The sequence below is a fragment of the Panthera leo genome, chromosome A2 (assembly GCF_018350215.1).
Source record: "Panthera leo isolate Ple1 chromosome A2, P.leo_Ple1_pat1.1, whole genome shotgun sequence".
NCBI classification, from domain to species: Eukaryota; Metazoa; Chordata; class Mammalia; order Carnivora; family Felidae; genus Panthera; species Panthera leo.
Window position 1 is genome coordinate 80,527,875 of NC_056680.1, and position 17,063 is coordinate 80,544,937.

A 17,063-nucleotide genomic window follows, 5' to 3' on the forward strand; every position below is an offset into this window, starting at 1 on the left:
CATGACCTGAGCTGAAATCAAGAGTCAGCCACTTAGCTGACTGAGCCACCCACGCACCCCAAGAATTGTTATTTCTTAAAGATTATAGTAGCAGTAGAAAAATAAATCACAAAGAGAACCTCTCCCCGCATTAGAAACAGTTAGTTATCAAATAATTAGGAAAAGATAAACACAGGCTGCAAACACAGCTTCAAAGTGGAATTAGAAATACCAAGTTGTCTCTGGGTTGAGAACATGATGAGCCAGATCTCACTCACGTAAGGGATGTATTTCTTTGCCAAAATTCAGAATAAAAAGTTGCAGTATTGCATAAAATTTGCCAAGTGATTTCACTGTCAACTGATTGTTTTCCCATTCCCAGAAGCTCTGAGTCTGCAGCACTGTAAATCCCTGGAAAGGCCACAGGGCCACTCAAGATTCCTCCTATGCTAGGTTTTCAAACTGATGGTTCCCATGAGGTTCCACTTTGAGGACAGCCACCTAGAGACTTTCAGTCTGGGAGTCATTTAGTCCAATGAACAACTTCTTTTGCCAAATCTGAGGTTCTTAACATGGGGTCAGTGGATCCCCCAAGGAACAAGGATGGAATTCAGAGGTTCCATAAGTTTTGATGGGGGAAAAATCATCCCCGTCTTTGCTAAGCTCTAACTGAAATGTAAGTGAAAAATCAGAATAGCACTAGCAGTTCCTGGGACTCTTTTACCCATAAAAATCTGAAATATTTTCTTACTATAGTTGTCATAGTTATCTCAAAGTATCACTGACATTCATCGCCCACTCAAAACCATGGGTAGTTATTAGCCCTGCCACTAGATTTGTTATTTAATATTAACATATGATATCATATGTTACATAACAAATATATATATATATATATATATATATATATATATATATATATAATATAAACATGTTAAAAATAAAGAAGCACACATATTATTATTCTACTCATTTGATCCTTAAAAATTTTTGATAATAATATCTTTCAATATAATTAGCTGCTTTTGTAATTTTAAGTATTTTATTCTACGTATTAAAAACATTATGCTGATAAAGGGTCCATAGACCCAGAGGTATCTGTTACACACAAAAAAGTTAAGAACGCCTCAGTCAATTCCTACTTACAGTATTTGTTAACTGTTATCAGTAACAGTTACATTATTATAATTAAACACAGATTAATTGACATAGGGGTTAAAAATGGGTTAAGAACAGTCTGAAAATGTGCAACACATGAAGGGAATAAAAACTACGTCAAAGGCTATCAATCTCACTGGAGTTCAAACGGATTAAATAGGGCTTTAAACCTTGACCAAACTGAGGGTGTAGATGTCATAGGAAATTCCCCCAAACCCTTGGAATCAGTTGTGTGCACCACCTTGTCAGATGAGTACCCATTCCATTACATGAAAGAAGACCCAACAAACTTCATAAGAACAATTAATATGTTATCATTTGAATTAGTAATAACAATAATACATATTTTTATTTTATTTTTGAAATTTATTTTATTTTTTAAGTTTATTTATTTATTTTGAGATAGAGAGAGAGAGAGCACAAGTAGGGTAGGGGCAGAGAGAGGAGACAGAATTCCAAGCAGACTCCACACTGTCAGCACAGAGCCTGACACAGGGCTCGAACTCATGAACCATGAGCTGAGATCAAGAGTCAGACGCTTAATCGACTGAGCCACCCAGGCACCCCATATATTTTAAAGCTTCTACCTCCTGATTTTAATCATCAAAAGTCATCCTTAATATATACTCTTACATCTATGTTCTCATAGAATTGTCATACTTCTAAGAGGAAATAGCAGATAGAATTACATCCATGTTACAGATGAGAAAACTGAGGTTCAGGAAAGCTGGACACAGTTGGTCAGGGTTTAGAAAGAAAAGACATCATATTATAATCTCCACTTAACAGATGCAGAAACAATCTCTGAGAGGTTAGGGAAGTTGCAATAAGTGTCAGAGCTGAAATTTGAAACCAGTTTGGTCCGATTCCAAAACTTTGTGTGTTTTACATTGTGTTGTGCTGTGTGCCTCAGGCTCCCTCCTCCAAATTAGAGAGCTTAAGTGTTGTTAGAAATGACAATCCTCCCTGCACCCTCCACACACCCCAAGAAAGCTGTTCTTGAATCACAAGGGTACCCTTCCAGGGAGAGGAAGATCAAGCATTTTCAAAACTTTGGCATACATCTTCGTTAACTCAAGGGCCCCAGGAGAGGGGACGTGTCCTTGGGATGTTAGTACTGCTTTCTGCTCCATGGCCCTGCCCACAGCCACTGGGGAATCCAGATGGCGTCCCTCTTTGTTCTGTTGAATCTCATGGACACAGCCATTGCCAGAGGGGAATGTGTGTTCTGCATCAAACAAATCACTATGCAATGGGAATCCTTATATCATATAGATGAGTTTTTCAAACTTTAGTAATCAATCTGATTGTCAATGCTCACATATCTTATTTCCCAATTTTATGTGAAGGTAAATTTCACTTGTCATTTGTGGGCTTTTGAGGGACAGAGAGGCATCTTCTTCCACTTTTTTGTTCTTGTTTTCCAACTTGGTGTTAAACTGGTGCGGATCACAAACCAAGAGCATGTTGTTAATTCCATTACAAGACTCGGCAACAGTGGGAGTTCTTGCACTTTTAAAAAATGCCAGGCTTAGGAAGGCTTGGAAAATTGTCCACAGAAGGTCCTCAAACTGTAAGCCCTTGCCGGGTAGTACAGGCTCATCTTAATTACCCTCTTTTTTTTTTTTTTTTTTTCTGGAAGCGATCATTTTGGTCATGGTGGTAATGCCACATTTAATCTGTTTGAACTCCAGTGAGACAGATAGCCTCTGATGTAGTGTTTATTCCCCTCATGTGTTGCCCAACTCATTTGCAGACTGTTCTTTTTAACCCATTTTTAAGCTCTATCAATTAGTCTTTCTTTAACTATAAATATGAAACTGTTTCTTATGAAATCATGCATATTCAAATGTCTATTTCAAATCGTTTGCTAATCATGTCCATTTTAAGAGCCTCTTATGTTTAACTTTGCCTCCTTTCTGCCCCCAGTCCTCACTGTCATGTAACAGTTAATCACCATTTAAATGTTTACAAAGGGTTTGTCCTTCTAGACATTTTGCACATTGTTTTGGTGCTCCAAAGATAAAACCTAAATGCAACAATAATGCAAACTCTGTAACTTTGGTTTTGAACACAAACTAACTTCCAAACAATATGAATGCACAAATCTCCCCCACCCCCAAAGCTTTATCCCAACTAGCTTTCTTAAAAATCGAGGCAAATCTTTATTTTCATCTAAAATGTAATTATGCATTATCTGACATACTACTACAATCTCCTTTACATAACAGGAAGAGAATTAACAATGAAGTCCAACTGTTGAATATCTGCAAGGAGAAAAGATTAATTTAGAGTTTTACTTCTCTTTGTCATAGTGGCTTAAGAAAGATGTGGAAAACGACTCAAGTTTAATCCCCTTCCTTCCTCTCTTTTCTCGTCCTGTCTTTTCAGGCACTTCCACAACTTACAGAATCTCAGCTTGGCTTACTGCAAAAAGTTCACAGACAAAGGATTACGGTACCTGAATTTAGGGGATGGATGCCACAAGCTCATCTATTTGGACCTTTCCGGCTGCACCCAGGTTTGTCTTTCAATCTTCTCTTTCCTGCAGCGGGCAAGGAAGTCCTCCGGAGGACGGGCTACATCCAGCCCTCATGTTATACTAATGCTGTGCACGGACTGCAGCACACTTTTCAGAGGTTTTGAATTACACAGCCACAGCTGCTTAAATTTTCCCCAGGATCGCTACTATAGGCTCTTGGCTTTCTTCCACTGGAATGTCACATCCACACACAGGCCGAGCTCAGGGGATGATGAAACAGACCATTTCTGTGTAGATACTTCAAGCACAATTATAATACCAGAGTTCCAAATGTTGAAAACTGTAGAATTGCTACCAGATACAAACACAGGAGAAACCTTTTTGGGGGAGGATTGGCAAAGAACTTCCTGGAAAGTCAATTAGCTCCCACACGGGCTTTCAAAAAATAAATGGGTATTGGGTCAAATGCTGCGAGTTCTAAATGTAAGAAAGGAAATACAACAAAGGTTGTAATTTCTAAAACTGCATTGTATCCTTGGGCTAAATAACATGGAGATTTGAGATGTACATAGGGAAATACTTTAGTTTGAGGGAACAAGGTAAAGGAAAATTGGGTAGAAAATCGGTGGAGTTGAGGAGGGAAGGTCATGGCACTTTGCGAACAGTTACTGCCTCACTGGTAGTTTCTTCTTGATTTTGGCAGATTTAAGTCATTATTCTTTTAACTTCTTTTCTTTCACCTCTCTAGGTATTTTGTTAATGTATGTTCCTCCTTCTACAGAAATAATACAATTGCACAGATGAGAACTGGCTGAAACCTTGATAGTTACTGTTTATTGAGTTGTTACTATATGCCGGGCACCATATTGAGTGCCTCACATAGACCAGATTCACTACAAATGCTGTGTAGTTGGTATTTATTGTGCCCATTTAGGAATGCAGAGGCTAGGCTCCCAAGGTTGCCCAGCTGGTGAAAGCACAGGGTACTGGGGCAGTTGTAAGCACCTGTTGGTACCTACATAGGCAGGCAGAGTCCCCTGGAGGGCATTTAGGCATACAATGGGCTTCTCCTCCAAGTGCTTAAATGGATAGAACTTAGTCACCATCACTGGCATCCCATGGTGCCCTGGTACACTAGGCAGTAGGGAGGATGTGGGGGCAAGGAGGGGAGGGCTGTGAGCTAGAGTTGAAACATCTAGAATTTACATTTATTTCTGACCTACTGGTGTGTAGCTTGCTAAACATCAAGAAGAGACGGACTTACCATTCTCTCCAGCTTCCCTCGACTTCAGACCGGCTTCTTCCTGACTCTAGGTCCCTGACCTCCCTTTTCTTAGAGCATTTCTTTTAGAAAACTTGAAACTGGTCATTCTTTCTTTGCTCTCCTTGAGATAGATAGAAACTTCTTTAAAAGCTTCTTGCCAGTGTTACAACCCAGGAACGCCTCCCTCAAGGACCTGGGAGCCATCCTTTGATACATAATCATTAAGGGTAGTAGCACGTGTATCTTCCAGTCTCTCTGGGAGGGTAGGTGTCTACTTTTGATATGGGTGTACGCATCCTATTGATTGCTCTCCCCTCTAAAGATACATCCTCCACTATTTTCCACCAGCTAACCAAGTCCTTAAAAACCCTCCCCACAGTGTGACTTACCTGCTTCTTCTCAGTTTCCACAAGGTAATGGCGACAACATACAGTTCGTACACAAACACATGAACACACATGCACATGTCCCTAAGGATAAATATTCTCAGACACAGTAAAGTCAAAATGAGAGGTTCCCAATCAATGTGCCTCTACTCTAGCCAGATATACATGCAGAACTCACAGATACAGTTTATCTACTTTTAAATTTTGAGCCAACATTTTAAATTCTGGAGTTTTCATAAAGAAATCTAGACTCCAAGCTTCTCTTAAAAAACTGGAAAAACTAACGAAATTGGGCCTACATCGCCATATGGCAACAAAGGGCTGGAACTGAGTCAGCCTCGTCCCCTTGAAATGGCGTGTGCTGGCTTCTCCTCCACTCGGTAACGTCCACACACGCACACCTACCAATTAACTGCATGGCCTGCCTGTCCTCGGTGGGTATTTAAGTTTGGTCTGAATGTATAAAGAATAGATACTTTTCCCCGACTGGCCCTTAATTTGTACATCTCAATCCACAGTGAAGTTAGTATTTCACAGTGCTATGCAAAGCAACGTTAATTTCTTTTGTTCATCTGTCTTTCGCTTTCATTTGTTTATTTTATAATTCAACGGAGATTTAACTCCAGGTGTCAGACACTGTTTCAGTCACTGGAAATTGTGCCATTTGAAACCGAACCCCTTCAGGTTCACTGAGAGTAAGAAATGGGCTCATTAGTAAGCACAGATCTCCTATGAGCAGATAGAGCTGCTGCTCTAGCTTCAGAAAGAATGAGGAAAGCTTGGATGTTACTGCTTCCGAGGGATGTGTTAAATTCTGTGGGGAGGTTCTGTCTGCCTCCCCAGCTCTGGGTGTGAGGACAGTTTCACTCTCCCAGGCCTACTTGTATTGACTGGGTGGCACAAAAATGGTTTCAAAGCAGGAAAATCGATGATTCACAGATTTCCCAGGTTCTCTGCTTGGAAACTAAAATCTATTTTCTTTTTACAAGAATTTTGCACTATGAAGTCATGTGTTAGTGTATCTGCCAAAGAAAAAAGGTCCTAATAAAACAAAAGACTTGAGAATAGAAGCTCACACCTACCTGCTTTTCGCTGGTGTTATCTGTGCCTGCTGCATGCTGGACACGCATGATGAATAAAACAGCATCCCTGTCTTTAAGGAGCTCTGGGTTAACGTAAGTGAAGTCTGTTAAGGGCTAAACTTTAATGCAGTCGTGGCTGCCCCCCAAAAAGGAAAGATGGATTTATACAATACTGTGGAAGTATTTTAACCATAGTTGTTGGAAAAAATACATAAATGGATAATGGAGAACTGCAAAGAAAAGTGAAAATCGATTACACATGTTTTAGAAATACTCTGAATGCTTTTGGGATTGGATAAACACTATAGGTGCAGTAAGTAATGCGACTGATTTCCTAACAAATACCAGCACTTGCATATACACTTGTGTGTCCTCATCTTTAATGTGACTGAGGGGACGCCTCTGTTCAGTTTCTTCTCGAAAAATCTCTGCTCACTTGGCCCTAAATCAGGATAAAGCTGTTCCAGTGAGCTCTTACACCATACATTGCAACTTTCTAACAATATACTTGTCACTTTGAATTTTATTTTTTCACTTTTTAAAAACCTTTGCTTTTTTTTCTTTTTACATGTTAAACACAAAAATATGAGAAATGAGCAAAAATTGAAATTATCTGAAAATTCGCCACCCAGAAATAATAAGAGTAAGGCTTTCTGGTCTTTTTCTATGCACAGCTATACTTCTTTTAAACTAAAGTGGATTAGATAGTACACATATCTTTTATTTAATATTCCATAAATATTTTATTTAACTATATATTATATTATACTATATTGTGTTATATTTATAACCTACCATTTTTAAAAAGTTTTTTTAACGTTTATTTATTTTTGAGACAGAGAGAGACAGAGCATGAATGGGGGAGGGTCAGAGAGAGAGGGAGACACAGAATCCGAAACAGTCTTCAGGCTCTGAGCTGTCAGCACAGAGCCCGACGCAGGGCTCGAACTCAGGGACCGCAAGATCATGACCCGAGCCGAAGTCGGACACTCAACCAGCCACCCAGGCGCCCCTATAACCTACCATTTTTTGCTATCATCAGTAACCTGTGAGGAAAATTCTCATAGCCATATATTTCCATAAGTCTATGCAACGTTTTGGTATGAATTTTTAGAAGTGAAACGGTCAGAGCATATAGTTATTTTTAAGGCCATCTATGCTCTACAAAGGTTGCCAATGTATGAATTGCCAAATGTAAAATAATGTTTGATATCTTCATAAGAGTATTATCTAAAAAAAAACTTTAGCCAATTTGACATCAAATATGATATTTTATATTTTTAATTTGTATTTCTCTGATCACTTGTAAGGTTAAATCATACACAGGCACTTAATAAATATTTGTTGAATAACAAGGATTCTTTTTTTTTTTTTTTTAAGTGTTTACTTTTGAGAGAGACAGAGAAAGAATGCATGTGGGTTAGGGGCAGAGAGAGAGGGAGATACAGAATCTGAAGCAGGCTCCAGGCTCTGTGCTGTCAGCACATAGCCCAACGCGGAGCTTGAACTCATGAGCTGTGAGATCATGATCTGAGCTGAAGTCGGTCGCTCAACCGACTGAGCCACCCAGGCGCTCCTAATAACAAGGATTCTTAGTCCAACCAGCTGCCATTGTTAAAATATTTTTCAAATTAATTAAAAGTTTTCTTTCAGAGCCTGAGTGCAACATATTCTTTATAGTATTTTCAGAAGAAGAAGAACAAGAAAACCAATCTACATTCATTTAACAAAAAATTCTGGTCGAATCAGTTGAACAAATTTAATACGTCTGCTTCTATATTTACTATTTACTCAGTTATAATATAAAATTTAAGTTTATGCCATAAAACAACTTTTTAGGGGTACCTGGGTGGTGGCTCAGTCAGTTAGGCGTCTGACCTTGGCTCAGGTCATGATCTCACGGTTTGTGAGTTCAAGCCCCACGCCGGGCTCTCTCCTGTCAGCACAGAGCCTGCTCCAGCTTCTGGGTCTCACTCTCTCTCTGCCCCTCCTCCTCTCACACTCTGTCTCTGTGTCTGTCTCTCTCTCTATCTCAAAAATAAAATAAACATAGGGGCGCCTGGGTGGCTCAGTAAGCTGAGTGTCCGATTTTGGCTCAGGTCATGATCTCACGGGGTATGGGTTCAAGCCCCGCGTTGGGCTCTGTGCTGACAGCTTAGAGCCTGGAGCCTGCTTCCGATTCTGAGTCTCCCTCTCTCTCTCTGCCCTCTCCCATTCATGCTGTCTCTCAAAAATAAACATTAAAAAAATTTTTTTTAATAAAATAAAATAAACATTAAAAAACAAAACCAAAACCCCCCAAGTACCACAATATTTTTAAAACTATGTTTAAACACAATTTGGGGAGACTTTTTAGAGACAAAATAGTTTTATTGTGTAAAGAAAAGTACCCTTTCCTATGCTCCTTTATTATCTATGGTCAGGGAGACAACTGGTGGCAACGAATGGGTCCATCTTGTGCTCTGCTCTAAAGAATGGTGTGTGACCTAACTCACAGCAGACATTTATCAGATGTTTATTGAATATTTGGATTGATGTTTAGTTAGATAAATGAAACTGATGAGCTATTGCATGAAACATTGGTAGTTTTCCTCTGCACCTGGTACTTTGCTTCAGGAACCACTCCTCTTCTTTCCCTGTGACTTTGCAGAGCTGTGTCACTCTTGACACCTTGAGAGCAATACATGGTAGTCATTGGGAGCATGGGTTCCGGAGCACTTGCTTTTTAATCCTGAATTTATCATTTACTAGTTATGGGACTGTGGCAGGTTACCTGAGGGTTCTCAGCTTCAATATCTATGAAATGGGGAAAGTACTAGGATCTACCTCATAAATGTGTTGTGTAAGTGAAATGATCTGATACATATAACATGCTTAGAACAGTGGCATCATAGAGTAAATGCTTAGTAATCATTAGGGTTTTCCAATGGCCACTGGGTCATTTGACCCTGGCCTAGACAATCCTAAGTTCCATCTGCAGTGGCTGTGATTTTTCCAGGAGAGAGGCATGACCCTACCAGAACCATTCAGAATCCTTCTAAGTATTCAACACTGGGAAAAATAAATTCTGTTTTTCCTGAGGTTGCAGGGCCTGGAGAGTGTAAGTCTAGGCTGATTTGTGATTCTCTTAACATTCATGTACTTATCCTTTGATGAAGACAGCAGATATTTTTTCTTTATAATTTTTTTTAACGTTTATTTATTACTGAGAGACAGAGAGACACAGAGCATGAGCAGGGGAGGGTCCAAGAGATGGAGAGACACAGAATCTTAAGCAGGCTCCAGGCTCCAAGCTGTCAGCACAGAGCCCGACGCAGGGCTCAAACACACAAACCGCAAGATCATGACCTGAGCCGAAGTCGGACACTCAACCGACTGAGCCACCCAGGCAGATATTTCTGCTCTATACACACGGAAGTTGAATGTCTGGGTTATGAAGTATATGTATGTTTGGTTGTTGTTAATACTGTTAGTTTCCTTAATTGGACATGTCAATCCTAACAACAGTTTCATGATTTAGAAACCTCACATAGATACGATTTCTCTGAGAAAGCTGATGCCGTGGCTCTCCATACTCACTCCCTGTATTTAGCCACATAATTTATTTTCACAGCAGCACTGTTAGTAAAGTGCACTATAAGAGATGTAGGAGAGCAACATTCAAACCAGGAATGGATTTCTATGCTGATAAGTATTCTTCCCCTCTCAGAAATTAGCAATAACTGTTTAAATCATCTTACGTTCACTTCCACATCAAGTAGATGTCATTAAACTTCCCTCTTTTCAAATATATTTAGCAAGCATTTAGAACCTTGGTGACCACTTTCACTAAGAGAAATGAAGAAGAGGGGTTTAAAAATACTGTTTTCTCTAGAACCTCCTTATCTGGAAATAGGGTTGTTCCAGATGTAATTAGCTAAGATGAAATCATGAAGATTGGCCCTAATCCAATATGAATGATGTCCTTGATAAAAAGGGGACATTTAGACACAGACACCTGCATAGAAGAGAGTGCCATGTTAACATGAAGATATCCATCTGCAAGCCACGAGGAGAGACCTGGACCATATCCTTCCCTCATATTAAAGGCAGCAACCTCAGAAGGAACCAACCCTGTGGACACCTTGATCTTGAAATTTTAGTCTCCAGAACTGTAGGAAAACACATTTCTGTTGTTTAAGCCCTGAGTTTGTGGTGCTCTGTTAAAGCAGACCCAGCAAACTAGTGTGTTATCTTGGACTCTTCTCTCTCACCCCCACATGCACTCTGTCAGGAAGTCCAGTGACTGTTACTTCAGAACCACCTAGGATCGGACCACTCCTTGCTCCCTCCACAGCTGCCACCCCAGCCCAGGTCACCATCCTCTCTTGCTTGCATTATTGTGACGACCTCCTAATTGGTGTCTCTGCTTTCACTCCTGCCCCCCTGCAAGTCTTCTTTCACCCAATATCTATTTAAAAATTTTTTTTAACGTTTATTTATTTTTGAGACAGAGAGAGACAGAGCATGAACGGGGGAGGGGCAGAGAGAGAGGGAGACACAGAATTGGAAGCAGGCTCCAGGCTCTGAGCCATCAGCCCAGAGCCCGACGCAGGGCTCGAAATCACGGACTGCGAGATCGTGACCTGAGCTGAAGTCGGACACCCAACCGACTGAGCAACCCAGGCGCCCCTCACCCAGTATCTAGAGTGTGGCTTTTCAAACCCAAGTCAATGTCCTTCCTCTTCTCAAATACCTGGCAAGGCATCCTATTCATTCAATAAAAGAGACATCTTGGAAGGACTTTTAAGACCCTAGGTAATCTGTCTTCTCCCCCAACTGCCCTTCAGGCATTAATTCCTACTGCTCTCCCACTTACCAAGTCTATTCTAGTCACACTGGTTTCCTTGCTGTTCTTTCAACACATGAGCTCTTGCCTCAGGGTATTTGCTACTGGACACTGGCCATTTTCCTTGCCTGGAATACTCCTTCTGCAGCTATCTGTATGGCTAACTTCCTCCCCTCCTTTGAGACTTTCCTCACATGCCCCCATGATGAATGAGTAGATAAAAAGGTATCAGCTAAAATGCTCTTAAGATATCTACATCACTCCCTGTTAATTTCAGTACTCTCCAAAAGTTCTTGTTTCTTTGAAAATCTCAAAATAGAAAATATGGGTAGGATGAAAAATTTTAATGGAGAAGACAAAGCTTTTCTAGTTTTACATGAGAAAGTCCCTATGAGGAGGGCAGTGATTGCTGGTTATGCTTTCCCTTTATCCTTTGTCTGTTTGTAAGTCCAAGGATTCTCCTGTTGATATTAACTTTGGGTGGCCACTTCTCCTACTGATTTATGTATCCTCAAATGCATGTAGCCATGGGTTATGACACTGTGTAGGAAGCCAAGCACAGAACAACGACAGCTATGCTGGGAAGGAAGGCTAGGGTTGTAGCCAATCTCAGGCTGAAACCCAAATGCCCAGAAACCAACAACTCTGAACAGAGTGAGAGACAGAGCCAGGTGAAGGCCAAGATTCAGATTTATATTTTCAGATATGAGAGTTAAACAAGAGAATAAGAGAGCTTGCAATAGAAGCTTTTGCCTCTGTGCCTCCCCTGTTCTTCACTTCCAGCCTCAGTTGTTTTATTAGGCTCACCTTGTACCCTCTGCCCAAGTCAATGTCCTTCCTCTTCTCAAACACCTGGTGAGGCATCCTACCCACTCATTAAAAGAAAAACCTTGGAAGGAACTTCAAGACCCTATGTAATCTGTCTTCTCCCCCAACTGCCCTTCTGGCATTAATTCCTACTGGTCTGCCACTTACCAAGTCTGTTCCGGGCACACTGGTTTCCTTGCTGTTCTTTCAACACATGAGCTCTTGCCTTGGGGTGTCTGGCACTGGCCATTTTGGCACTGATTATGACGACCTCCTAATTGGTCTCTCTGCTTTCACTTCTGCCTCCTACAAGTCTACTCTCAACCCAGCATCTAGAGTGATCCTCATATTGTCCCTTTCTCCCATTCACCAGATTAGTTTTTATGCATCCTTTGAGGCTTTGTTCAATCACAACCTTCTTTCTCTAGGAAGTTCTCACTGACCCCCTCCTTTTCCCCCAACTCAAGCTAGGTTATGATCCTTCCTGTTTGTTCTTTTATTATTGTACTTTCACTAAGCATTCTCTACATATTCAGTGGTTTGCTTTTTTGTCTGCTGTCCTCCCCATCATGGCCTCCTTGATGGCCAGGATGGTGCCTTATTTATCTGTGTATTTGTTATCCTCAGCACATAATACAGTAAGTACCTTGCATGTAGTAGGAGTAGGACTTTGATCAACGTTTCATGAACAAGTGAATGAATGAACGAAATAAGTGGCAGCCAATTTCAGGGTGTGGCCAGCCAGATGCTTCAGGTGGAAGCTCAAGAAGTCTGTTAGGAAGCTGAGAAGTTAGCAACTTGCCAGAGCAAAGTCTGATAGTCTTTTCTTGGTAAGGGGGGAATTTCACATTGCTTTAGATTTAGGGGAAGAAAAGAGCTTAGGAAAATATGAAATACTACAGTGAAAGTACTTTTTCATCAATTATTTTTTAGTCACTACACCCAAGTCAACAAAAATGAAAAGGGACAGCATCCCAGAAATGTTCAAATGACTCAACACAATAATAATGGTTTATCAGTAGTTCTTGTACTGTTAAGTCTCTCTGGGACCCATGGATCTTAAAGGTAGGCTGTGCAAACTGCAAACAGGAAGATTCCAAGGTCATTTCAGTTCTCTCTAGGCTACGTAAATTACAGACTCCCCTTCTAGAAAGGCAAAGATCATGGAAGGTTTTACTTGTTCGCCTCTGGGGATTGTGGTGGAGGTGGGAGAAAGACACAGAGGCATGTCCAGGAATGAATGTACTGGCCAAATGGAAGGGAGATTGCATAAGCAAAGTAAGAGTGGAAAGGGATTTCTCTTTCTTTCTCTCTCTCCTGCAGCAGAAGGCAGTGGGATGGTGAAAGGAGCCCCAAGCTAGACTTGGGACACCTGGGATCTAGTCCTTGCTGTGCCACTACCCTCTTGTGCAACTCTGAATGGTTACTTAGCTTTTCTGCCTCAGTTCCTTTATCTGTAGAATGGCTAGTTTGGGCTGGATGATCTCTGAGATCCTTTTCAGCTTGAGAATTTTGTGTTTCTGTGTATAAGTCTGGTCCTTGGCACAGAGCTGAGAGTGGAGGTACAGATTTGCTAGGTTACCAATAAGGGGCAATTGGAACAGTAAGAGTTGTGTGACCAGCTAAACCAGTTATGAATAAGCAGACTATGTACCAAAATGAATTGTCAACAGTTAATTCAAAATTATGATTCATTTACATTTGTTTGATTCCATTTTCCCTTATTCTGTATTTTAATGGATGGTGATAATAATTGCTGTCATTTGTTTGGGTACCGACTTGGTGCTAGGTGTTGAGGTAAGTGTTTTACATTTATTATCTGATTTAATCTTTATACATAACTGTATAAGGTAGGTATCATTAGTCCCATTTTAGAGATGTGAAAACTGAAAAATCATGTGCTGGTAAACATTTAACAACTGGCAGGAAGCAGAGAAAGCCCTGATTTGCAATGGTTGCTGATTTCCATGGTGTAAATACTCTCACCATGACCTATTTCAACTTGCCAATGAGAAGTCACTGAAGAGTTATGTAATGTTATGTAACTGTTATGTAATGCTGTCGCTGTATATATCCAATACACACAAATATCCTCAAGAGCATAGGAAATGGTAACATGTAATAAAATAATTAGGAGTTGATGAGTTGGAATATTCACTACCTTTGTTAATAGAACTTATTTAATTTTAATTTTAAGTTTATATGACTTAATTTTTAATATAACTGTCTTTAACAATAGGCTTGCAGAGTTCCTACAAATTTAACAACTTGCACTTGCAAACTGGTATAAACTGGCCCCACACACTATTGAAAATGGTGCTAAGATAAAGTAACTTGCCTAAGGTCACACAAAAAGTGTCCGGGCCAAAATGATGACCTTGATCCAACTAATTCTGAATACCATGTTCTATACAACTAGACTATCATTTGTAAAACTGTGAAGTGCTATATACTGCAAACAGTAAAAAAGAAAAAAAAAAGTTGCACTTTTTTCTATTTGAAAAAAATATTTTGTGGTCTTAAATGTCATTAATATGAAGGGGTTCTAGTGGAAAATCAGTCATGAATCAGAAAAACCACAGTGCAATTTCTGCTTTTCTCAGTCAGGTCTTGTGTCTCAGTTTCCCTGTTAAAGGAATGCTTTATGACCTTTCTGAATTATACTTTGAACTGTGTTGAACAGGAAAATCATTTTACATATCTTGTAGATAGGGCTCATCTAAATTTAAATGGTTGTTACGAGTTTGAATATAACTTTATGCTAGCCATATTGAAAATAAAAAATAAATATAACAAACATCTACTGCTAACATCCATAGCTTAATGCAATCTCTTTGTAGGCAAAATGTGTAAGGATGTTTATTACATTAAGCAGTAACAAATGAAACATCTGGCAACAATTTTTAGATCTTGAAGAATCAGATGACAAAATGATGAGTCTTAGGGGACTAAGATCATGTTTCGCACTCCTAAAAAAAGGTTTGGAAAAACTTTAGGGCTTTCTGAAAAACCATCCTTCTTTCAGTTTCTTCTCTGCTCCCTCTCTTAGGATGTGACTTACATACAGAATTTCATCAACTCTTCACAAAACTCTACTTGGGTCTTGGGCCCCCAGTGAAGCCTATGGTTACAATGGTAGCTATAAAGCCACCATCTAGCTCAATAAGTCTAGACAAATCAAGTAGCTCTGTGGATCATTGTGTTGTAATAAAAAGTATTATGGTTGTGATTCTCTTGGTTAAAAGGGAGATGAAGCTCCATTTATCGTACAGGAGGAGCTGTGAACAATTTGGCCATTGGGTGAGGAAAAGAAGAAGATGGTGTACGCTAAACAAGAATGATGAAGTGTAAGAAGGGTCAAGCCTACTTCGGCAGGTCACAGCTCACAGTCATTGTGCAGTGAGTGCACGGAGTTGCAATGCCTGCCTTCCTGGCATCTGGAGGCTTCACTAATCTTGTATTCTAATTCCCCACTCACATTGGAAAATGAAACTTTCTTTTTTATGTTTGGCGTTTCAATGTTTTTAGATAAATACAGCAATCTTTAACAAATGACTGTATTGATTATTACCCTTCCCCCGCCTTAGAACTATTAATTCTCATTTACATTCTACAACAGTTTATTCAACAATGACTTGGTCTACTAACAAACAGTTGTAGTATCATACTCAGTGCCAAGCACTTGTGTGGTACTGTGAAGGGCATGGTGGAGAAAATTCTGTCTGTGTTCCTGGGCAGGAATGGTAAACATGTGTACACATAATTATTATACAAGGGAGAGGATACAAAATTCAAACTTAAGGCTATACTGTTTGGTGCTCTGAGATCCAAGAGGAAGAAACAGTTCTACCTGAAGTGGTCAGGGAGGGCTACCTAGGAGAAGTACATTAGCAAACGTAGAGGAGGGGGTAGCCATGAAGAATATATAGACTGGAAAGTAAAGCATCATCTAAGCAGTTATAACGAGGCCTCTCTTCTTGTCATCACAGAGGACACAATATATGAAAGCCTGTCAAGCCCTTTTAGCACAGACTCTGGGAACTGTTGCTATTTTAGAAGTTTGTGGCACATTTGAATGGAATAAAACAAAGTGTTGCATGTTTTGGGGAAAAATCTTTGTCTTTCTCTCCAACAATTCATTCTACTTGCTAAGCCAGGCTTCTCTGAGGTCACCAGGAGGTCATGAAGGATATATGGATATGACTAAAGTCATTACATTACCCATTAGTCATGGGTTACAGTGTTGTTCAAATGAGAGAAACAGCTGGAAATGGTACAGGAACACAACTTGGGCAATGTCTACCTAAGATGGATATTTCTAGCTGTCATAGAGGCTCTGGCCCTACATACATCTCCTTTCTGTGTTGCTGAGCTAACTGGTTCAGTGTTTTAAAGAAGTGGAAAGTGGAAGCTTAGTAATATGTTATTCTCCCTGAGATAAGTTCCTTCCTTCTTTTTACCACCTTGCAGCAGCAAAGCGGGATGTGAGCTAGTTCTTGGTGCTCAACGCTTTGGTCTTCATTTCGTGTGGCTTACTGACAACTCATTTCCTCCTCAGACAGCTCTGTCCTGTCCTGCTCATGGGTTCAGACCCACCCAGAGGCAGCTGGAGAGGATTTCCTATGATCACCAAAGCTTCTCTGCCCCCATTAGCAGCAGTAGCTGTCTGCTGGGACTTGCGATTATGATGGCATTGGTGTGGCCAGCTCCCCTAATTTCCTAACCAACGGGGGTTTGACAGCAAAGAGCAGGGTGGCAGGGCTCCACTTGGTATCAAAACTGAAGTCCAAATCACCTCGCAAGGAAACACAGTGAGATTAGATCCCGAGTTTTGTAAGAATATTAAACACACGATACACATGTATCAGCTGTGGCAAAGCCTGGTGTTTTAACATGGTAAAATACTTTTTTTCCCCTTCGAGAGGGATTTTTACTCTCAGGCTTATATTCCCATTATTTCAGTGAAGAGAAAGGACAAGTTAATAGTTGGTTGGCCTAAAAGACTGTGGCGAGAATATTTGAGTCATAAAGTATTAGCCAAGCATCTTTTTGGACATTCTAAAATAAACTGTGTAGA

At 40.2% G+C, this 17,063-nt stretch overlaps 2 protein-coding genes across 5 annotated transcripts in view; one reads left to right on the forward strand and one right to left on the reverse strand.

The window, feature by feature from the left end:
- Positions 1-4,639, reverse strand: part of LRRC17 (leucine rich repeat containing 17) — a 32,185-nt gene extending 27,546 nt beyond the window's left edge. Inside the window, exon 1 of the mRNA XM_042916115.1 lies at positions 3,599-4,639. The gene's annotated coding sequence lies outside the window, so the exon portion shown is untranslated. The remainder of the gene's footprint in view (positions 1-3,598) is intronic.
- The window catches only part of FBXL13 (F-box and leucine rich repeat protein 13), a 209,275-nt gene that overhangs the window by 126,042 nt on the left and 66,170 nt on the right, over positions 1-17,063 (forward strand). For all 4 annotated transcript variants that reach the window (XM_042916087.1, XM_042916105.1, XM_042916095.1 and 1 more), the window contains one exon: positions 3,529-3,658. In XM_042916087.1, coding sequence (XP_042772021.1) covers positions 3,529-3,658 — 130 coding nt within the window. The remainder of the gene's footprint in view (positions 1-3,528; positions 3,659-17,063) is intronic.